Source organism: Cheilinus undulatus, linkage group 21 (assembly GCF_018320785.1).
Source record: "Cheilinus undulatus linkage group 21, ASM1832078v1, whole genome shotgun sequence".
Classification (NCBI taxonomy): domain Eukaryota; kingdom Metazoa; phylum Chordata; class Actinopteri; order Labriformes; family Labridae; genus Cheilinus; species Cheilinus undulatus.
The window spans coordinates 28401756-28420394 of record NC_054885.1 but is presented as its reverse complement, the minus strand read 5'-3'; the positions used below and the strand labels follow the sequence as shown (position 1 = coordinate 28420394).

Sequence of the window (18639 nt, the reverse complement as noted above, 5' to 3'; positions counted from 1 at the left end):
TCAAACCAGCCTGTACGCTGTAGAAATAATCAGTTTAGGTCAGCTCACTAGAAGTATAACACCCTCTTCTATGCCAGTATTGAAGCCAAAAAACTGGATGCAATCAATCTACTTCACTGCTGTCAGCTGAAGCCATGCAAACAGCGCTGAAGTAAATAAATGTGCAGGCTTGCACACATCAGCACCTGAGTGCCACTGCTTCTCCCTGTAGCCTCTCACGTCTGTTGCTAACCATTTCTTAAGTGTACTTGTCATTAGGGATCTCTCTGGGAACTTTTCCCTCTGGCATTTCCCAATTTTAGGGCACTCATGCTAAGACAAACTGACAGGGCTTAAACCACTTACTGCCCATTTTCTGCCTCATAGTTACAAGAAAGAACCTATTTTCATCTTGTAGAGCTAATAAGTGCCTCTACCAGCACTGCATTGCAGGATCTTTAGTTGCCTTGTCTCAATTACAATCAGCAGAGAAATTCTGACCAGAGAAAGTCTTAAGTAAGGCACAACTATTACCACAAAGATGCGCTTAAATGCTGATTGTTCAGCCGAGCCGTGCATTAACAATGCTGTTCTGTTACAAAAGTACGAATTTATGCAACTGTATGAATATAAAGTAGGGTGCCAATTATTAAAAAGTATATTTTAGCTAGCTGCTTGGATGCCTTCCCAGTCAGACCTTTGTCCTTTGGCCTAATGTGCTAAATGTGAGGTGTAGCTTTTGGCATTTCTTCCAGAACAAAGAAAAACATGCAGTGCAGCAATAATGAAAACTTCTATCCTTCTGTATCATCTTTACAGCAATAACAGCAAAAATAAGGCCTATAGAATGGAATATATTATATATGCAGTAATGACTGTTTAACAAATACACAATTATTGGGTTGGAATCTGTTGATATTTTCTTAAACATTGTGTTTCAGTTGATAAAGTTGCATTATGTTCTTTCCATCAGTTTGTGGAAACCATCAGCGGTAAGCAGACAGAGCTGGACACTTTCATTGCTGAGGGATACAAGACAGCCCTGTCTGAGGAGCGTCGCAGGTACTGCTTCCTGGTGGACCGCCAGTGTGCCGTGGCCAAGAACAGCAGCGCCTATCATGGCAAGGTGAGTTCAAGGGTCACTTGAATGTTTAAAATTGCTATCAAAAAGCCTAGTATACACTGCAATTTTGGGTGGTCCCAGACAGCAGACGACCAATCCTGGTGATATCTTTGGTCATGGCTCCAAAACGGTGATTTCTGTGAGACAGGTTAGCAGATGGATGTCATGATCTTGCGACCAAAGATAGCCTTGGATAAAATTCTGAAGGAATGTAGCAGGAAATGACATAAGGATAAACTTTATACTGGTGCTAACAACAAACAATTGGAATTGGAATGGAGACGATGCCAAAATGCAGAAGTTTGAGGGATTCCAACAAGTAAGCAAATCTTGATCTCCGATGTTTTTCTAAGCATATGAAAGCTACAATTACTACAGATTTTTTTTGGGACCTTTTCATGCCTTTATTAGACAGAGGAAGGACAGCGGATTGACTTGGAAACAGGGAAGAGGGAGAGACATGTGGTGAAGGGCCACAGGCCGGATTCGAACCTGGGCCACCTGCATACATGGGTAGCACCTTAAACCACTCGACCATCTGCGCGCCCACAATTACAACAGATTTTTGTTGCTTTGCTTCATTACTTACCACAGCACTGGTGGCGCAGAAGGATGACTCTTACTGATGCGACACACACCGATGATGTTTATTTCTTCTATATTGGCGTAAGTCGTAGCCTGTGACACAGCAGTCTGAGTGGTCATCGTGAAGTCTGCACACATCAAACCTGATTTCGGATGAGATTCATGTCACACAGTGTAGCATGCCAGAAACGTATAAGATAAAAACAGCTCCCATGATCAATGACGGTATAGGTATTATAGATAATGGATAAATAAAGAATCTGTTGTGTACACTATAATGCCTGATCTAAGAGAGGTATTTATAAAGAAGCAGGTGAATCCTAGCTCTAGCTGTTATCTAAAGCTAACTATTGAGTTATCTATGAGCTAAATAAATTGTTTTAACTTAATAAACAGCTTGATGTCCCTAAATAAACCTCACAGTCAGGTAGAGTACCCAGTTAGCCAAAGTTTTCATTGCAGTCCCTTTGCTAGATGTTGTTTGACATCTTAGAATTTAAAAAAAAAAAAAAAAAAAAAATTGAGCGTATGTTCAATAGTAATAAAAACAACAATAAGTTGCTAATGATGTGGAGGCGACTTGTCAGATTCCATATGTTCATATTTTTTAACACAGCAGTAGTTATGCCATTAAAACTGTGTTTAAGAGGCACTGGTTCAGTTGAGTTGATAGTGCAGGCGTCACATGTACAGATGCTTCAGTCTTCGTCACACTGGTCGTAGGTTTTGACAGTATTTCGATCATGTCATTCCCACTCTCCCTCCCAACACTTCCTGTGCCTCTTCAGCTGTCCTCTCCAAGAATAGAGGCAAAAAAGCCACCACAGAATAAAAGGATAATAGAGGTTATGCAAATATGGCAAAAACATAACAAAATAGGAAAAATATCCCACATTTGAGATCCAATTTCAGTGTGCTAAACTCTGATCTTTGCACAGAAATGCAAATCACATTTTCCACTGGAACAGCAACATTAAAGTCATGGAGAAAGGAGAGGACAATGGGTGCATATTTTGCATAGAAAAGGCAAGTGTGCTTAAATTTTGGCTTCTATCAATTCAATTTGAGGCTTAGTTGCACAGCAAGAAACTGGGAAAAACTGGTTAGAAACTTTAACAGAGGCAGATATGAGTTTCTAGTTTGAATAATTAAATCATTGCCTTAAACAGCAACTTATTAGAGCCTTTTCCACTTTTTTTCATCTCTCAATAAATCAGAAACACATTTTGGTTCATTACTTCTAAAAGAGCATATGTGCAGAGCTTGTTAGCCGCATTTGTAAATCATAATATATTCCTTTGATTCTAGCCCACATCGTTTCATCTCTCATATTTGTTTTATGTGAAACTTGCCTTTGTGATCTATTGTTCAGTGAAAAGAGAATATGAGAAGATCTATAATTCAAAGTCGCATTAGCTTTGACCGCTCATAGGGGCCTCTTCATTTTAAAAATTCATTAAGACTGTAGACGATGCCCAGCTGACAGCCATGTCTGGGACTGTAATCCATCATTGCACCTCTGAGCGTCCGGCACACTTTTTGTGAGGAGAACTGCTTCGTTTATAGCTGTCTTTATAAAAGAATTTTATATGAAAAGACAGGAAAAGGCTGGATGTGGGGAAAATGTATTGAACTAAAGCCCATTCCACCTGAACAAGGTGTTTCTCTGCCATATTATATACAATATTCACCAGGGAATGAAATTATACCGACTTGTTATTTTCAGTTGGCATTTAATGCAAATAACATTTGAATCCAAAGAGGTTGGAGGAATGTTATAGCATCATAGGTAATGGGATTGCTATTTACTCAGCTTTGGTACAACTTATTTGCTTAAAATTGTTGTTTTGTTGACATATTTGTGTGCATGCTACAAATGTATGCGTCTCCATTATCCATGAATTTGATATTCTTAAGTAATAGATGACATCAGTCCCCTGGGATTACTGTGGGAGTGAACTGTGAGTCTAACGATGTGGCTGGATGAGGACAGTATATGTCTGAAGCTGTGCTGCAGCGTCCCTTTTCAACATGGAGTCTAGTCATTAATCAGGATGGGGGTGTGCGTGGGAAGAGTTCACCTTCAGCAAACTGAAGAACCCTCTCCCAGAGGGTACCTGCCGTGTTTGTGTATGTGTTTAATGAAGGATAGATATGGAAGAGCTCCAAATGAGAGCATACAAAGGGGCCATACTGTCTGTGTTTTTCATGTGGGCTATACATGTATGCTTTCACATAAATGTGTGAATTTCTCCTCCTCCATTTAACCGTTTCCATAGTTGTAGAAAGAACAGTCGTGTCCACAGGCTGTGAGATGCTGAAGTGGGCTGCTTGGTTGTGTGTTTTCCGTCCCACAGCCTCACCCACGCAGCACATTATCATAGCTGTGCAAAGGGCATTGGTCAAGGATACATAGAGAGGAAAACCTTTGAGAACTGAATGTTTTATTAAAAAAAAGCAATGAAATGGAAAGTTAAGCTGAAGAATGTGACTTCATTTTGTTTAAATTTCTGCTATATTATCGTCTCTATTTACAGATTCTGCATAAAAATGCAAGCGTTGGCTATACACAGGAAAACAGTCCGTTCAGAGAGCAAAAGTGGTAGAAAGCCATCTGGCGTAATGCAATCAGCAGTTATTTAAACAGATATGTATGCAAATGCAGCTAATTATCCACATGTAGATGCTGTTTCTCACTCCAACTCTTCTGCCTCTTAAGTTGCCAGTTATACTATAGAAAAGGGCAGTGATGTCCATGACTGCTAAAGCCAGTGGTTGCCCCCCCCCCTTTAATTCGTGCCCATTCATTCGCTAGAGCAGGGGTGTCCAAACGCGGCCCTTGGTCCACTGTTGTTTGTCCCGTATTAAATTTTGAAAATTAAATGAAATATTGCCAACATTAGAACATGAAGCTTTTGCCTGAAGTGTTACCATGCTAATTCTGTAAACAAACATTTTGATAAGAAGAACTTATTGATGTGTTTTTGAAATGTGTGATTAAACTAAGACAACACTTGAATGATAAACATATTGGAAACCAAAATAATGTTGATATTTTGATTTGTAATGACCTCACTGAGTACAGTAGCAAGTAGCAGTGCCAGTTGTTGTTGGATGAGAAGGCCTGGCTCACTATCTCTGTTCCAGTTCATCCCAAAGGTTCTTGATGGGTTGAGGTCAGGGCTCTGTGAGGGCCAGTCAAGTTCGTATTCATAGTTGTTGCTTTGTGCACTGGGGCACAGTCATGTTGGAATAGAAAAGGGCCTTCCCAAACAGTTGCCAAGATTGGCTTCCTCTGGAGATAAGGGGCCTTGTCCAAACTAGTCCAAAACAGCACATACTATTATCTCTCCTCCAACAACTTTTACAGTTGGCACATTGTTTCAGGCAGACAACTTTCTCCCAGCATCTGCCAAACCCAGACTCGCCCATTTGACTGCCAAACAGTGAAGCATGAATCGTCACTCCACAGTTTCCTCTGCTTCCACTGCGAGGCATGCATGCAGCTGCTCGGCCATGGAAACCTGTTCCATGGAGTTCCCGCTCAGTTTTTAGCTTATATTAATGCCAGTGGAAGTTTGTGGCTCTTCTGCTCTGAAATCAGCAGAGCAAAGGCAACTTTTACACACCATGTGCCTTAGCTGTCCTTGACCCTGTGCTGTGATATCTCATACAGTTGACTGTGGGATGTCTAGACTGCATGGTTTTACACCCCTGTGGCAACGGGTCTGATTGAAACACCTGAATTCAATAATTAACAGATTTGACCATGTGCCAGGGCCACATTTAGAGAAATAAAGGATGACTGGGCCAAACTGAGGAGAACAACTGTCTGTTTAGGAGAGAGAAACAAGGTTAATCCACACATAGACACACAAAGAAGAAATTCAAGGAAGCTGCCAAACTCTGAAGGAGTGTGGTGCTTGAAGATGATTAGAGGTGTTGGCTTTATTAATCAGACCTTGAAAAGGTAACGATAGAAGAACATATGAGGGTGATTTATGCTGCTGTTTGGTGCTTTAATCTTTTTTGCTTTATTATTTTATTGAGATATCAATATTTTTGTCAGTGTCTTTCCTATTTTCTTTGTTGTCTCAATTTAGTCATAAAAAAGACAAATTCTTCCTGTCAAAATGTTTGTTTACTGAATTAACAGAAGCACCAATGAGTGTGATACTAAGAGGCGCGATTTGGTCGAGCACAAACTTTATGTTCCAATGCAGGACATTTTATTTATTTGCATCAGGCCAATACAAAAAGGAACCATGGGCCACTTGTGCACCCCTGCACTAGACTATTGGTGCTGTTCTAACTTGGTTGAAGTTCTGTGATGGTAGAAGTACTGCTTTATACAGGCTTTTTACTTTATTTTTGCACATCAGCTCTAAGAAAAATTGCTTGTATGTGTAAACTTGCTTACTCAGTAAAAAAGATAATTCCGGTGGTATATGAGGATCACAGGTAGGCTTTATCTTAAAATGTGGCACAAATGCTCAGAGTGAAGAGGCAGCAAAGGCACGAAGCAATGCAGCAGCATAGGGAGAGAGTATTTTATATTGTCAATGTAGTTTACATTTTATATTCATCATCTGATGTTATTTTTTAACACTGTGAGTCACTGTCTGCTATTTTTTAGTCATGCTTTTTTTTCTTTCAAACATTAAGGCAAAAGTAATTCCTTTTTCCCCAATCAAAGCCACAGATCCACATTCTTTTAAGTCACTCTATGGGAAAAAACATGCATCTTAACTACAACCTGCCTTGTTGGTGGAGACTCACTCAAGGCAGTATATCTAGACTGTCATGTGTTTGGTTTCTCTCTAATCTTTACTTCCTCCCTTCAGGGTAAAGACCTCCTCACCCAGAAGATCCCAGTGTGGCAGCAGGCCTGCTCAGACCCTAACAAGCTGCCGGAGAGGGCCATGCTCCTGGCCCAGCAGATGGGCTCTGCTGCACTCGGGGGAACCAGCCCCCTGCATACCTCCAAATCAAACCTGGTCATCTCGGACCCCATCCCAGGGGCTCAGCCTCTTCCTGTGCCCCCAGAGCTGGCTGTGTTCATGGGAAGCGGCCTGGGACACCCATCGGTGAGTTCTAGGAATAAGTCATGGGGGATCTTTTACTCCTCCTTTTTTTTCCTTTTGTTTCATTTAATTTGAAAACGCTTGATGGAAACTCTGAGAAGTTGTGTTTAGCCAGAGCAATAACATAATTTAATGTATTTATAGACAGCCCCAGTTTCTAAAAAAGTTGGGGCTCTGTATAAAATGTAAATAAAAACAGGATGCAGTGATTTGATAATCTCATAAACTCATATTTTTTTCTCAGTAGAACATAAACAACATATCACATTTGGAACTGAGACATTTTACCATTTCATGAAAGATATCAGCTCATGTTGAACTTGATGCCAGCAGCACGTTTTAAAACAGTAGGGACGGTGCAACAAAAGACTGAGAAAGTAAGCAGTACTAGTGAAAAGCAACTGGAGGAGCAAGTTCCTTAACATGACTGGATATAAAAGAGGATTTTAGAGAGGAAGAGTGTCTCAGAGGTAAAAATGGGCAGAGGTTCACCAATCTTAAATACACTGTAAAAAAATCGTGGAACATTTTCGGAAAAATGTTCCTCAACATAAAATTTGCAAATACTTTAAATATCCCACCATCTACAGTACACAATAATCATTCAGATTCAGAGAATCTAGAGTCATCTCTTTGCACAAGGGACAAGGCCAAAGGTCAATATTTGATGCCTGTGGTCTTTCGGCCATCATGTTGCACTGCATCTAAAACAGGTATGATTCTCTACTGGAAATCACTGCATGTGCTCAGGAACACTTAAAGAAATCATTGTGTGTCAACATAAATCCAAAATCTCCACTGTCTTTTCTGGTCCAAAGCTCATTTAAAATGGACTGAAGCAAAAAGAAAAACTGTTCTGTGGTCAGATTAATATAAATTTGAAATAATTTTTGGAAACCACAGATGACATATCCTGTGACTAAAGAGGAGAGGGACCATCCAGCTTGTTATCACGCACAGTTCAGAAGCCTACATTTCTGATGGCATGGAGTTGCATTAGTGCCCATGGCGTACCTGAAAAGGCACATTAAATGTTGAAAATAATATTTACACTCCCATTCAGACAATGACTCTTTCAGGGAAGGCCTTGCATATGTCAGCAAGACAACATATCACATCCTTCACAACAGCATAGCTTCACAGTTAAGGAATTTGGGTGCTGAACTGGCTTGTCTACAGCGCTTTCACAAATTGAACACATTTAGTGCATCACAAAAAAACATATGGCAAAGAAGCTTTAGGAATATTGAGCAGCTAGAACCCTGCATCAGACAAGAATGGGACAACATTCTTCTCCCAAAACTCCAGCAACTGTTCTCCTCACTTCCCAGTCGTTAACAGGCTATTGTTAAAAGAAGAGAAGATGCTACACAATGGTAAACATGGCCCTGGCCCTACTTTTTAGAGATGTGTTGCTGGAATCAAATTCAAAATGAGCTAATATTTCTAATGTCTCAGCTCAACATCTGATATGTTGTTTATGTTCTATTGTGAATCAAATACGGGTTCGTAAGATCTGTAAATATTGCATTCTGTTTTTATTCACATTTTACACAGTGCCCCAACATTTTTGGAAATGGTGTTGTATTATTATTTGGTCTAAATCATTGACAATTTCTTGAATTCTTGTTTTGTGTAAGAAGCAAGCTTAATTACTTAACTGCAAATGCATCATTTTTTATCTTTCCTGCAAAACTGGCGTATATGTGAAAAAATAAATAACTTAAGGCCAGATTGACTTGGGGAGCATTGGGGTCTGTTGTAAATAGCCAAAAGATATGTAAAGGCCTTGGGTATTTAACTTACTTGCCACTCAAGCCTCATGTTCCCCCCCTTATACTGAATTCTGCTGCAGGCATATCAAGAACGACTCGATTCAAAGAAAGAAATGTAGGAGAATGAATACAGAACAGCTGTTTTTAAAGCAAGCAAAGTTTGCTCTGACTTTAGGGCAGGGAGACATTGTCTGGTTTTGGATCAATAAGGTGCAAATGTTAAAATAATAAACACTGTGGAACCATTGACTTAGTATGTCAATAAAAAGGAGTAAGGCAACCGTTTGCCTCTAGGCTGTAGAGTTTGACAAAGAGAAGTACCATGGAGGTCATGCTTTTGAAGGAGCTGAATTACATTAAAGTACAGAAAGGCTTGAAATTGCCTAAATCAAACATAATTATGGCAATAAAGAGTGCACATTTCACAAGGAGGCTGGAAGAGGTGATTAGTTATATGACTGAGAGCAAAAATCATTCCATCACACTGTAGGCTGATTTATAACTTTTGAGAAGGGCAAAAGGTTGTATGAATAAGGAGAGGCTGATGGTTAAATCACAAAGATATGATAAGTTAAGACAGCCTCAATAAAAATGCATGCAATTTATTTAATATTGTGCAGGTTTTTTGGTGATGAGAAAAGCATGAAATAGCTCTTGAATTGTAATGCTTGTATGTTGGTTTCTTTTGTTTCTAGAGCTTTGGGATAAAATGCAAAATGTTTGATTTGTTGAACATTATTTGAATCCACCCACCCTTTCGCTTGATTTTGGTTTAGTCGTTCTTTTATCTGCTTTTCTGGTTATTTATGCATGCCACATAATAATAAAATAATTAGCCTAATCTAATGTCTGCTCACCCACCTGTAGTCCTCCATAAAGATGCAAATCAGAAACACATCTCAGTCTTAATGTAAAGACAGCTCTCAGGTTAATGAGCTTTTCAGAGTCTGAATTTTAGTCTGAGCAGCAGCTCTCAGACTCCCACCTCATGTAATTCTTCCAAAGGCAACTCAAAAGTTATAATTTGCATTTTTTAATCCAAATTAATTCTTATAAATGCAGCAGATGTAACCCATGCATAAGTTATTCTAAGCAAGTAGTTTCTGCAGTACTAGGGCACAGGTTAAGCCATTTATACAGTAAAACTCTTTAAAGGTGAATCTGCTTGTGTATTCCAGAGGATGATGGGCCCTGATGGTATGTCCATGGTCAATGGGACAACAGGAGTCCATGGGGAGGAATACTGGACAGATGGAGGGACTATGTCCCAAGTCAGGCCTTCGTCCCCTCAGACCCAGGCACAGGGCCCGTCCCAGGCTCAGCCCCAGAGACAGGTCAGCGATGTGTACTCCAACACCCTCCCTGTGCGCAGGCCTGCCCCCGCCAAGAACAAGAACCCTGTGGGTAAGTTATCCCAACACTGTTGGAATTTAATGAGCAGCTGTAGCACTGCTGCAGCAGGAAAATAACAAGCAGAATATTTGATTCAGTGTCAAATCTACTCAGATGATTTTTTTAGACTTGTACTCAGGAGTAGTGTGTTTACCGATGCTATTTAGAATCATATCGAACAAAATAGCTAAATTTAGAGAATCTGCCTTGCTGCTAGCTCAACCTAAAAAAACAAAAATAATACATTTAGTTTGTACTGAAGACTCGGTTTAATTACAGCATTTTTCACTAATAAACTGAATTGTATTTCACTTGTCTGCAAACCTCTCAGGTGAGACACGAACCCTGCCCAGATCCAGTTCCATGGCAGCAGGCCTGGAAAAGAACGGGCGTGCTCGTGTCCAGGCCATCTTCTCTCATGCTGCGGGTGACAACAGCACCCTGCTCAGCTTCTCTGAGGGAGATGTCATCACTCTGCTAGTGCCTGAAGCCCGTGACGGCTGGCACTATGGTGAAAATGAGAAGAACAAGATGTAAGTGATACATGAATATACATTTATTCCTCAATCCATACTCTTAGATTGGATAAATGCTTCTCAGCAGTTTTACAAGGTTTCCTTTTTTTTTTTTTAGGCGTGGCTGGTTCCCTTTCTCCTACACTCGTGTGCTGCCTGAGAGTGACAGCGAGAAGCTCAAAGTTAAGTATGTCCCATTATGTCTGTCAGAACTTGTGTGTAAACTTAATGAGCTTGAGTCTAAGGCTGTTGTTTTCCTCCCCTCCCAGTTTGCACCATGGGAAAAGTAGCAGCACAGGAAACTTATTGGAGAGCGACCCATCCCTGCCCACACCTGACTATGGCCTGACTGCCCGACTGCTGGCGCAGAGCCTCGCACAGACCCGCCCACGCCCCTACAGCATGGCAGGCTTTGGCACACAGGTAGGCTACCTGTGTAGAATCCATGAACAAAACGCACAACAGGTTAATTTGGAGCCCCCATCTGGTTTAATCTTGTGTTATGTAATTGGATATGAGTAATCCTGCGGTGACTGACATAGACTTTGAGCCCTAGTTCAGTCCTAGTTTCTGCTTCCACCTTGTGGCTGCATGCAAGTACAGCATGCACTTAAGTGGTTTATGAGTACATGAAGTTCAAAAAATCTATTTTTTATTCTTTTCAGCCTGCTATTGAGGATTATGATGGCCGCTTTGCCACAAGGTAAGTGCCTCTTCTGCCATTTAAGTGAATACTGCTATGACTGCTTCTGTCCAGCTAGGAGTTTTGGAGTACTAATCCATTAAAAGAGGACTCTAGAGCCTCTCAACTTAGAATAATTGTATTTTTTTCTACCACTTCTTGCTGGATGAAAATACAGCAAGGAATATGGAGCTGTTATTATTTCAAAACTAGTTGCATATGTGTAAGCAGATCCAGAAGTGTAAACAAAGATCTCAAATACACAGAGACATTTTCGATTGTGTACATTATTAATCAGTGGCGTGCTTCAAGAGCTGATTTTTCACAAGCCAACTACAATTTAGGCTGGCCTCTCAAATGGCTGTCTGTAATTCTGCTGTACAGGAGATCCACAAATGTGTGTAGTGATGTTTTCTTTCCCCTTAACTTTGCCTTGCAGGCTTACTTTCAAAAGGAAAACAAAAGTGATTTCAGTCATTTTCATGTGCTGAGAGGCCAAGTGACATTTTCCACATAGGAAATAAAAGGCTGCCTTACTGCATCATCCTTCCCAGTAGTACTGTGTAGTGTATATCGTATCTTTTCAACTTTCATAAAATGCGTGACCTCACAAATCCACTGGCAAAACAAGGGCAGACGGCCACTCTTACATTTCAAAAGAACAAGACGCCTCACCAGCAGGGCAGAGTAAGCCGTGCTCTGTTGGTTTTGTCAGATCCTTTGATAGTACACCAAAAAGACCAATAAAAGAGCATGGGTCAATGGTTCGACCTATGATATCTGAGGCCTAGTCCACACGTAGGTGGGTATTTTTGAAACAGAGGTTTTCCTCCTCCTTTTTCAAAAATAATCCCATCCACACACCCTACCTTCCAGAAAACATCTTTGTCAGGGCATACAGATGGGCTAGTGGTTAGGTTGCGCCCCATGTACGTGGGCAGCCCGGGTTCACATCCAGCCTGTGCCTCTTTTCCTGCATGTCTATTCCTGTTTCCACTCTATCGTCTGTCCTCCTCTATCAATAAAGGCATTAAAAGCCTCAAAAATATAAATCTAAAATACATCTTCATCCACAAGGTAATGAAAAATGCCCTGTTATGTGCTGTTAAGAGCACACCATGTGGACAGTGATACATTTCTCCACTCCTCTGCAATGGCCTTTAAATTTCAAAGCTGTCCCACCAACCTGAACCAGGTCTCATCCAGAAGTGCTGGCATTTGTAGCAGAGTTTGAGTTTTTGCAGTGTTGTATGAAGCAGCAGGGACCTCATTAGGCCATTTATGTGTGTCAGTTCATAAGCATAGTGGGGGAGCAATAGTTTTTGTATGTTGGAGAACGAAAAAATCCAGCTATCAATGTTAAACCATTGCAAGTTTGTAAATCAAGGCGGTAATGTTGCATACCAGTAACAATTAACAGGAAAAGCTGGTGCAGAGTATGACATTAACTAGCCCAAAACTCCATTTGACTCATCTACAAATGACTGCTGTAAATGGCATTGTATAAATCTTCACCCTGGAAGGAGTTTTCACACAGGTGACCTCAGTTTTCAGTGACCTTAAATGTAATTTGTTTGTGTTTTAAAGGCCAATTACACAGAAAATACCAACATAAGTGTGGACTATGCTTGACTATGAAGTAAATATTGACTCTTTTGAACTGAGGAGTCATTCCAGTCAAACCAGCACGGCACAGTCTGTACTGACTAGTAGTTTACCACAATTTTCTTTAAATGCCTTATTGTGACACAAAGTTGGTGAAAAACTGTTCTAAAAGTGCTAGCCTGGTGCTTGTTTCTAAGTATCCCAGTGTTCTTTGCAGAGTGAATCAGCCTCTTGAGTACACAATGAATGGGGCCAATAAAACCTAAACAGATGACTTGTATATTTCAGCTCTTGGAGAAAAAAAATAATTGATATTTATGTATGCATTTACAAATGGCTCTACATATCTGTGGGTCTGTGTAAAAAAATTTGTGGATCTATTTACATGCTTGCAGATAGTTTTGCAGTAATGATTGCTCCATGAAGGTATCTGTATATGCTCAATGTCACAATAAAGGGCTTCATATACATACATATGCTCTCAGAAAGTATTAAGATCCCCTTTACTTTTAATTTTTTTTATGTTGCAGCCTGATGCTATAGTTGGAAATAACTTTTTTTTTCTCCTAATAAAAATCTTTATAAGTACTTCATCATGACAAAGTGAAAACAGAATTTCAGAAGTTTTTGCAAATTTATTAAAAACAAAAAAAACCTGAAATATTACATTTACATAGGTATCCAGACCCTTTGTAAAAACACCTGAAATTTAGCCCAGGTTCCTCCCGTTTCTCTGGATTTCTGCTGAGATGTTTCTACAGCTCGATTGGAGACTCCCTTTAAAATAGATTTATTTATGATTTGGAGAGGCACACACTTCTGCTCGGCTTTCACATGATCTTTGCAAACTCCAGATGAGCTTTCATGTGATTTGCACTGAAGAGAGGGTTCTGTCTAGCTACTGCCATGAGCCCGTATCTGTGGACGGCTGCAGTGATGTTAGTCTTCAAGAACATTGTCCCATCTCTAGAGCTCATTCAGAGAAACCATTGGGTTTTGATCACCTCACTGATTAAGGCCCTTTTCCCCGAATACTCAGTTTTGCCAGGCAACCAGCTTCTGGAAGAGAGCTGGTTGTGCCAGACTTTTTCCGATTGGGAATTATGGAACTCTCAGTGCAGCAAGAATTTTTTAAGCCTTCCCAGATCTGTGCTTTTCAGCAATCCTGTCTCTGAGCTCTGCAGGCAGCTCCTTTGACCTCATGGTTTGGTTTTTGCTCTGATATGCATCATCAGCTGTGAGACCTGATATGGAGAGGTGTGTGCCTTTCCAAATCATGTCCAATTTACTTAAATTACCACAGGTGGACTCAAATCAAGGTGTAGAAACATCTCAGCAATAGTCAAGGGTAAAATAGGGGGAGTCTGAGCTAAATCAGGAGTTTTGCGAAGGGTCTGAACAATTATGTCATTGTGATATTTTAGGTTTTTATTTTTTCTTAAATTGGAAAAGTGTTCTAAAGTTCCGTTTTCAGTTTGTCATGATTGTGTACAGAGTTTAGATTAGTGAGAATAAAAATGATTTTTTTTTTTACTGTTGCATCAGGCTACAACTTAACAAAATAAAAGAAAGTGAAGGGGTCTGAATACTTTCTGAATGCACTTTATATTTTTAATATCATTAGAGGTAAAGGGAAACATCACATTGAACCTATGGACACGTAATTCTATTTTTATGTGTTTTTTTTTTATATTTTTAAACCCCTTTCTAAGATGCAACACACAAAAGACTGTATGGAATAAGATTTGAAGTTATTAAGTATGAATAGTTGACAGGTGAGGTAGCATAAGACAACAAAATAAGGACTCATGATTGGAAGTGTAGCTTGCTATTTTCTATGAATGTTTAATCTGCATCTACTATACTTTGGTTGTCCTGTCTTATAGCAAAATATACTTTATATTTTATATTTTTAAGTTGGTTAAGCTTCAAAAATAAAACATCGACATTTTCATCTGTTATTAAAGCTTACAAGTAGTCTAGATTCAGCACACTTTTGTAAAACACTGTACTAAATCCTTCTAAAACACAAACAGGAACCAACATTTGTGTACTATATGGAGTGTTTTTTTTTTTTTTTTTTTTTTTTATTTGCTGTAAATTTTTTGTTGTTTAGTATTCAAAAGTCAGTTAGTGGTAACAACTATCTTAAATAATGCATTTTATATGCTCTATTCTTTTCATAGTGATATAAATCAGAAACTTTTCAGGCTTGTTAATTAGCTTTAGTAGAATTAATACTAATTAATGGACAAAATTAGACTTTCTTATTTGCTAATGCATTAATTTATTAGTTCTTAAGCCTCGTGGGGAGCATAGTTAGGCTAAATCAATACATTTAGCTGTAGTATTAAACTCTTCTTCCCACTAGATTTATGATCAGTGCTTCCTTTAAATTTTATTGTCTTTTTGTCCTTCCCTTTTTGCTCTTGCACACTTTAACTTTTATTTATAGCTTTTAAAATTAACAATCCAGTCTAGTGTGTCGATGTATTGTCAAAGTGCTCTTGGCCCCGTATATTTTCTCTGTAATCCCATCAAGTCCTCGCTGACTCACCAGGGCTGTGTGAGGGTTAGAGTCAGGAGTGATGCTGTGCCTGTTTCTGTCCAATCAGGGAGAACATCCTTGTTTAAATGTATGTAAATGTGCGTGTTTGAGAGAGAGTTTGAAGGGCATGAGTGGTCTTAAGAGTGTGATTGTGCGTGTGCATTGTATTGGAGTACATGTTGTGACAGTAGACTTCATGCTGACTTCATCTCAGTCATCAGTGCCTGTCAGCCTGGGGCTTTGAGCACCAGTGTCAAGCTGTTTTTATGTACTCTTGTCTGCTCTGATTGTGTTTTTTTCTGTATCAGTATTTTGAGACAACACTGTCCTGCAGGGTGTATTCACCCCAACAGACTAATCTAACACTACATCCCTCCAGCTAAGGAGATGACTTGATTTTCTCATCAACAGTAACTTCCAGAGTGGAGTGAAGTGCAAGTATTTTCTAAAAATGGGCAAAAACATGAAACCAGGAAATATTTGTTGATTTTAAAAAAGTTGATGAGAGAATTAGAAGTCCAATCTTCCTGATCACGGCAGGTGTGTTTGGAGAAGAAGCTGTAGGTGGGGCGACACCACACCCCACCTACACGTCTCCTAAACTCCACCCTGCCTCCTCGTGCCTGTCTTGTCTTTTCTCCATTTCTCTCTGAGTGTGTCCGACCTGGCAAGCTTCCTTCTCTCTTTGTTCCACAGTGACAGTCCTGATGGCAAATTGATTTCGACTGTGTGAGAACAGACATACAGACAGACACAGACAGCTCCGGATAGCACAGGGGCCTCTTCCTACCCCATCTTTTCCCCTCCTCTTAACCTCCCTCCTGTCCACTTATCTCCACCTCTCCTCCTCTGCCCTCCACACACACCCCTTCTCCAAGTGGAAGAGGCCAGTTTCATCCCTCCTTTCTGTCCTCTCTTCCTCCCCGGGTCCCTCCTTTTCCCTCCTTCCGTCCAATCCTGGGTGCTGCTGCTGGTGGTGTCGGTGTGGACAGTAGCGGTTGGTGGGTGGAGGATTGCATTGAGCGAGAGAGCCCGAGCGGGGCCTACCTGCTCGGCATGCATCGCTATGGACTCTGAATACTCTCTCTCTGATCACAGTCCACCATCATGGACTGATCTCTCAAGAGACTGCCTTTGCTACTGCTTGTCTTTCATGCATGTACATGGTTTTGTCATTTTGTCAAACTGAAGGACATGTTCATGTACTGTACAAGTGCCAAAAGACTTCAACGTCGTCGTTCTCGAGCCACTGGCTGAATGGCCTTTTTAAGCACACGTGGGGCGCACTATTACCGAGTTCCCACCCACCACTCACATGCTCAAAAAAAGCTTTTTCAAAATGCAGCAGATTTAAATGTTTCTGTTCTGAGAGATCCTATAGGTGGCGCTGTGCTTCCTTGTGTCAGTGCTAAACTTTATTTTCTTTCCGTCCAGAGGGTTTGTGTCATATTTGCCTTACTTTGCTTCTTTTCTTTTCTATTTAACACAACTTTTGTGTGCAATGAAGCAAATTTAAAAATGAGCTTCAAGAATATATACAGTATATATATCTATATATATAAAAATGTTTCCGTTAGTTGACCAAATTGCACTGTATAATGATCACTATGAAATATGTTTTCATACAAATCTTCATTAAAACTTTCCACCGCCAACTGCAGTCTTTCTGACACTCATGGCTCAACTAACTGCCAAAACCTTGGGTTAAAATAAAACGCCTCCCTCATATGAACTTCAGGGTTTTTTTCTGAAGTTGTATTGAGTTTAGAGAGGTCCTCTTCTGTTGACGTTCCTCGATAACAGCTGTTTATTACTTTGAGGTTCTGAGAAAACCCCGGCTTTTGCAGCTCAGTGTTATTTATGATTGTATTCCCTGAGTGGCTATGTAGTTTTTTGGTCTTTTTTCTTTTAAAATTATTATTGTCCTTGTAAAAGAAGAAAAAAAATATTTGCAGAAACAATGAGAAACTACTGATTAGTCAAAGTGTTTATCTTATGCATGCTGTGGAGGGAAAACCAGAAAAATGTGATACTGAAAATTGACCTTGAATGTATGGTGACTTTTTACAAAGGTATTCTGAATAAAACATATCTCTATATATTAATAAACAGTTTGGTCTGACGCGAAATCTGTTCTGTCACTGAAAATTACACTCTGGTTGAACGGTTTGCTTGTTTCAGAGTTACAAATCCAAAGGTTTTTGTTTTAAAATCCTTTTTGTGACTCATTTCAAACCACAGCTGTTGTCCAAGCATGCACTCCCATCCTCCTCTCTCCACTCCCACTCCCTGACCAACAGTGTTGGGTAATGCTACTTTTAAAAGTGATTTGTTGTGTTACAAGATTACTGCAATTTAAATTAATGCATTACATACTGAGAAAAGTGATGCATTACATCGACATGTTGGTTATATTGTCCAGATGGTAGCCTATAGCTGACTGTAGTCCTACATGTACCTTTAAACATGCACCTGCTCACCCCATTTCTTTCAAAATAGACCAAAGGGGGTTGACTGTCTTCTGTGCTATCTTGTTGTTGAGTCAGTGAGCTACACCTGCAGTATATTTACATGCACACTTAAGTCAACCTGTTATAGTTTGATTAGGGTATTTTATTTATTAAACCCGTATTTAATCAGGAATAAAAATCTCTTGTTCAAGAGTGTCCTAGCAAAGACAAGCAGTTACAAATGACAAGCAGCAATGTGCAGAAATCATAATGCAGCATAGACAATCAGAATTAATTAAGAGGCACAAGATGAGTTTAAACTGCAAGTTTTTGCCAAATCCACCACAGTTGTAAATTAATCAAGCATCTGCACCAAGATGTGTCTGTCTCCAAGTCATTTAACATCCTATTAAAAGCACCCATCTAGACATGGGCATTAATTTTCAGGGTTTTTTTTTTTTTTTTTTTTTTTTTTTTGCTATTCATTGCAAACAAGATGAGCAGCAAACTTAAAAGCTGGACTACTGTCCTTGTCCCAGTATACAAGCGCCAGGAAAGAACTGATATGATGGAAGTATGTCCAACTCTACCAGGCTAGGTAGCAATGTGCCTCCTCTTGGCTAGTTACTCTCAATCTTTTTCCATTTGACCAGCAGCAAAGTGTGTGTTAAATGATGAAAACATGAAGAAACTTTGTAGTAGGAATGTGGGAAAAAAACAAAGCTATGTGGTTGAAGTGTAATCTCTTTGTAGTCGACACCAGTAAAAGCACAATCTGTCTAAACTGTGACACAGCCTCCTGTCACTTATAACTCTGTAGTTGTTCTCAGGGGTGGAACGTAACTAATTCCATTTACTGTAGTTACTGTAATTGAGTAGCTTTTTTGTGTACTTGTACTTT

General features: G+C 39.8%; 1 protein-coding gene across 5 annotated transcripts in view; it reads left to right on the top strand.

Moving 5' to 3' along the window:
• Positions 1-18639, top strand: part of baiap2a (BAR/IMD domain containing adaptor protein 2a) — a 114402-nt gene that overhangs the window by 90475 nt on the left and 5288 nt on the right. For 2 of the 5 annotated variants that reach the window (XM_041778485.1, XM_041778483.1), the window contains exons 7-13: positions 953-1105; positions 6532-6774; positions 9725-9950; positions 10270-10471; positions 10572-10640; positions 10723-10876; positions 11119-11156. In XM_041778485.1, coding sequence (XP_041634419.1) covers positions 953-1105; positions 6532-6774; positions 9725-9950; positions 10270-10471; positions 10572-10640; positions 10723-10876; positions 11119-11156 — 1085 coding nt within the window. The other 3 variants (XM_041778482.1, XM_041778481.1, XM_041778484.1) reach the window with 3 other exon arrangements.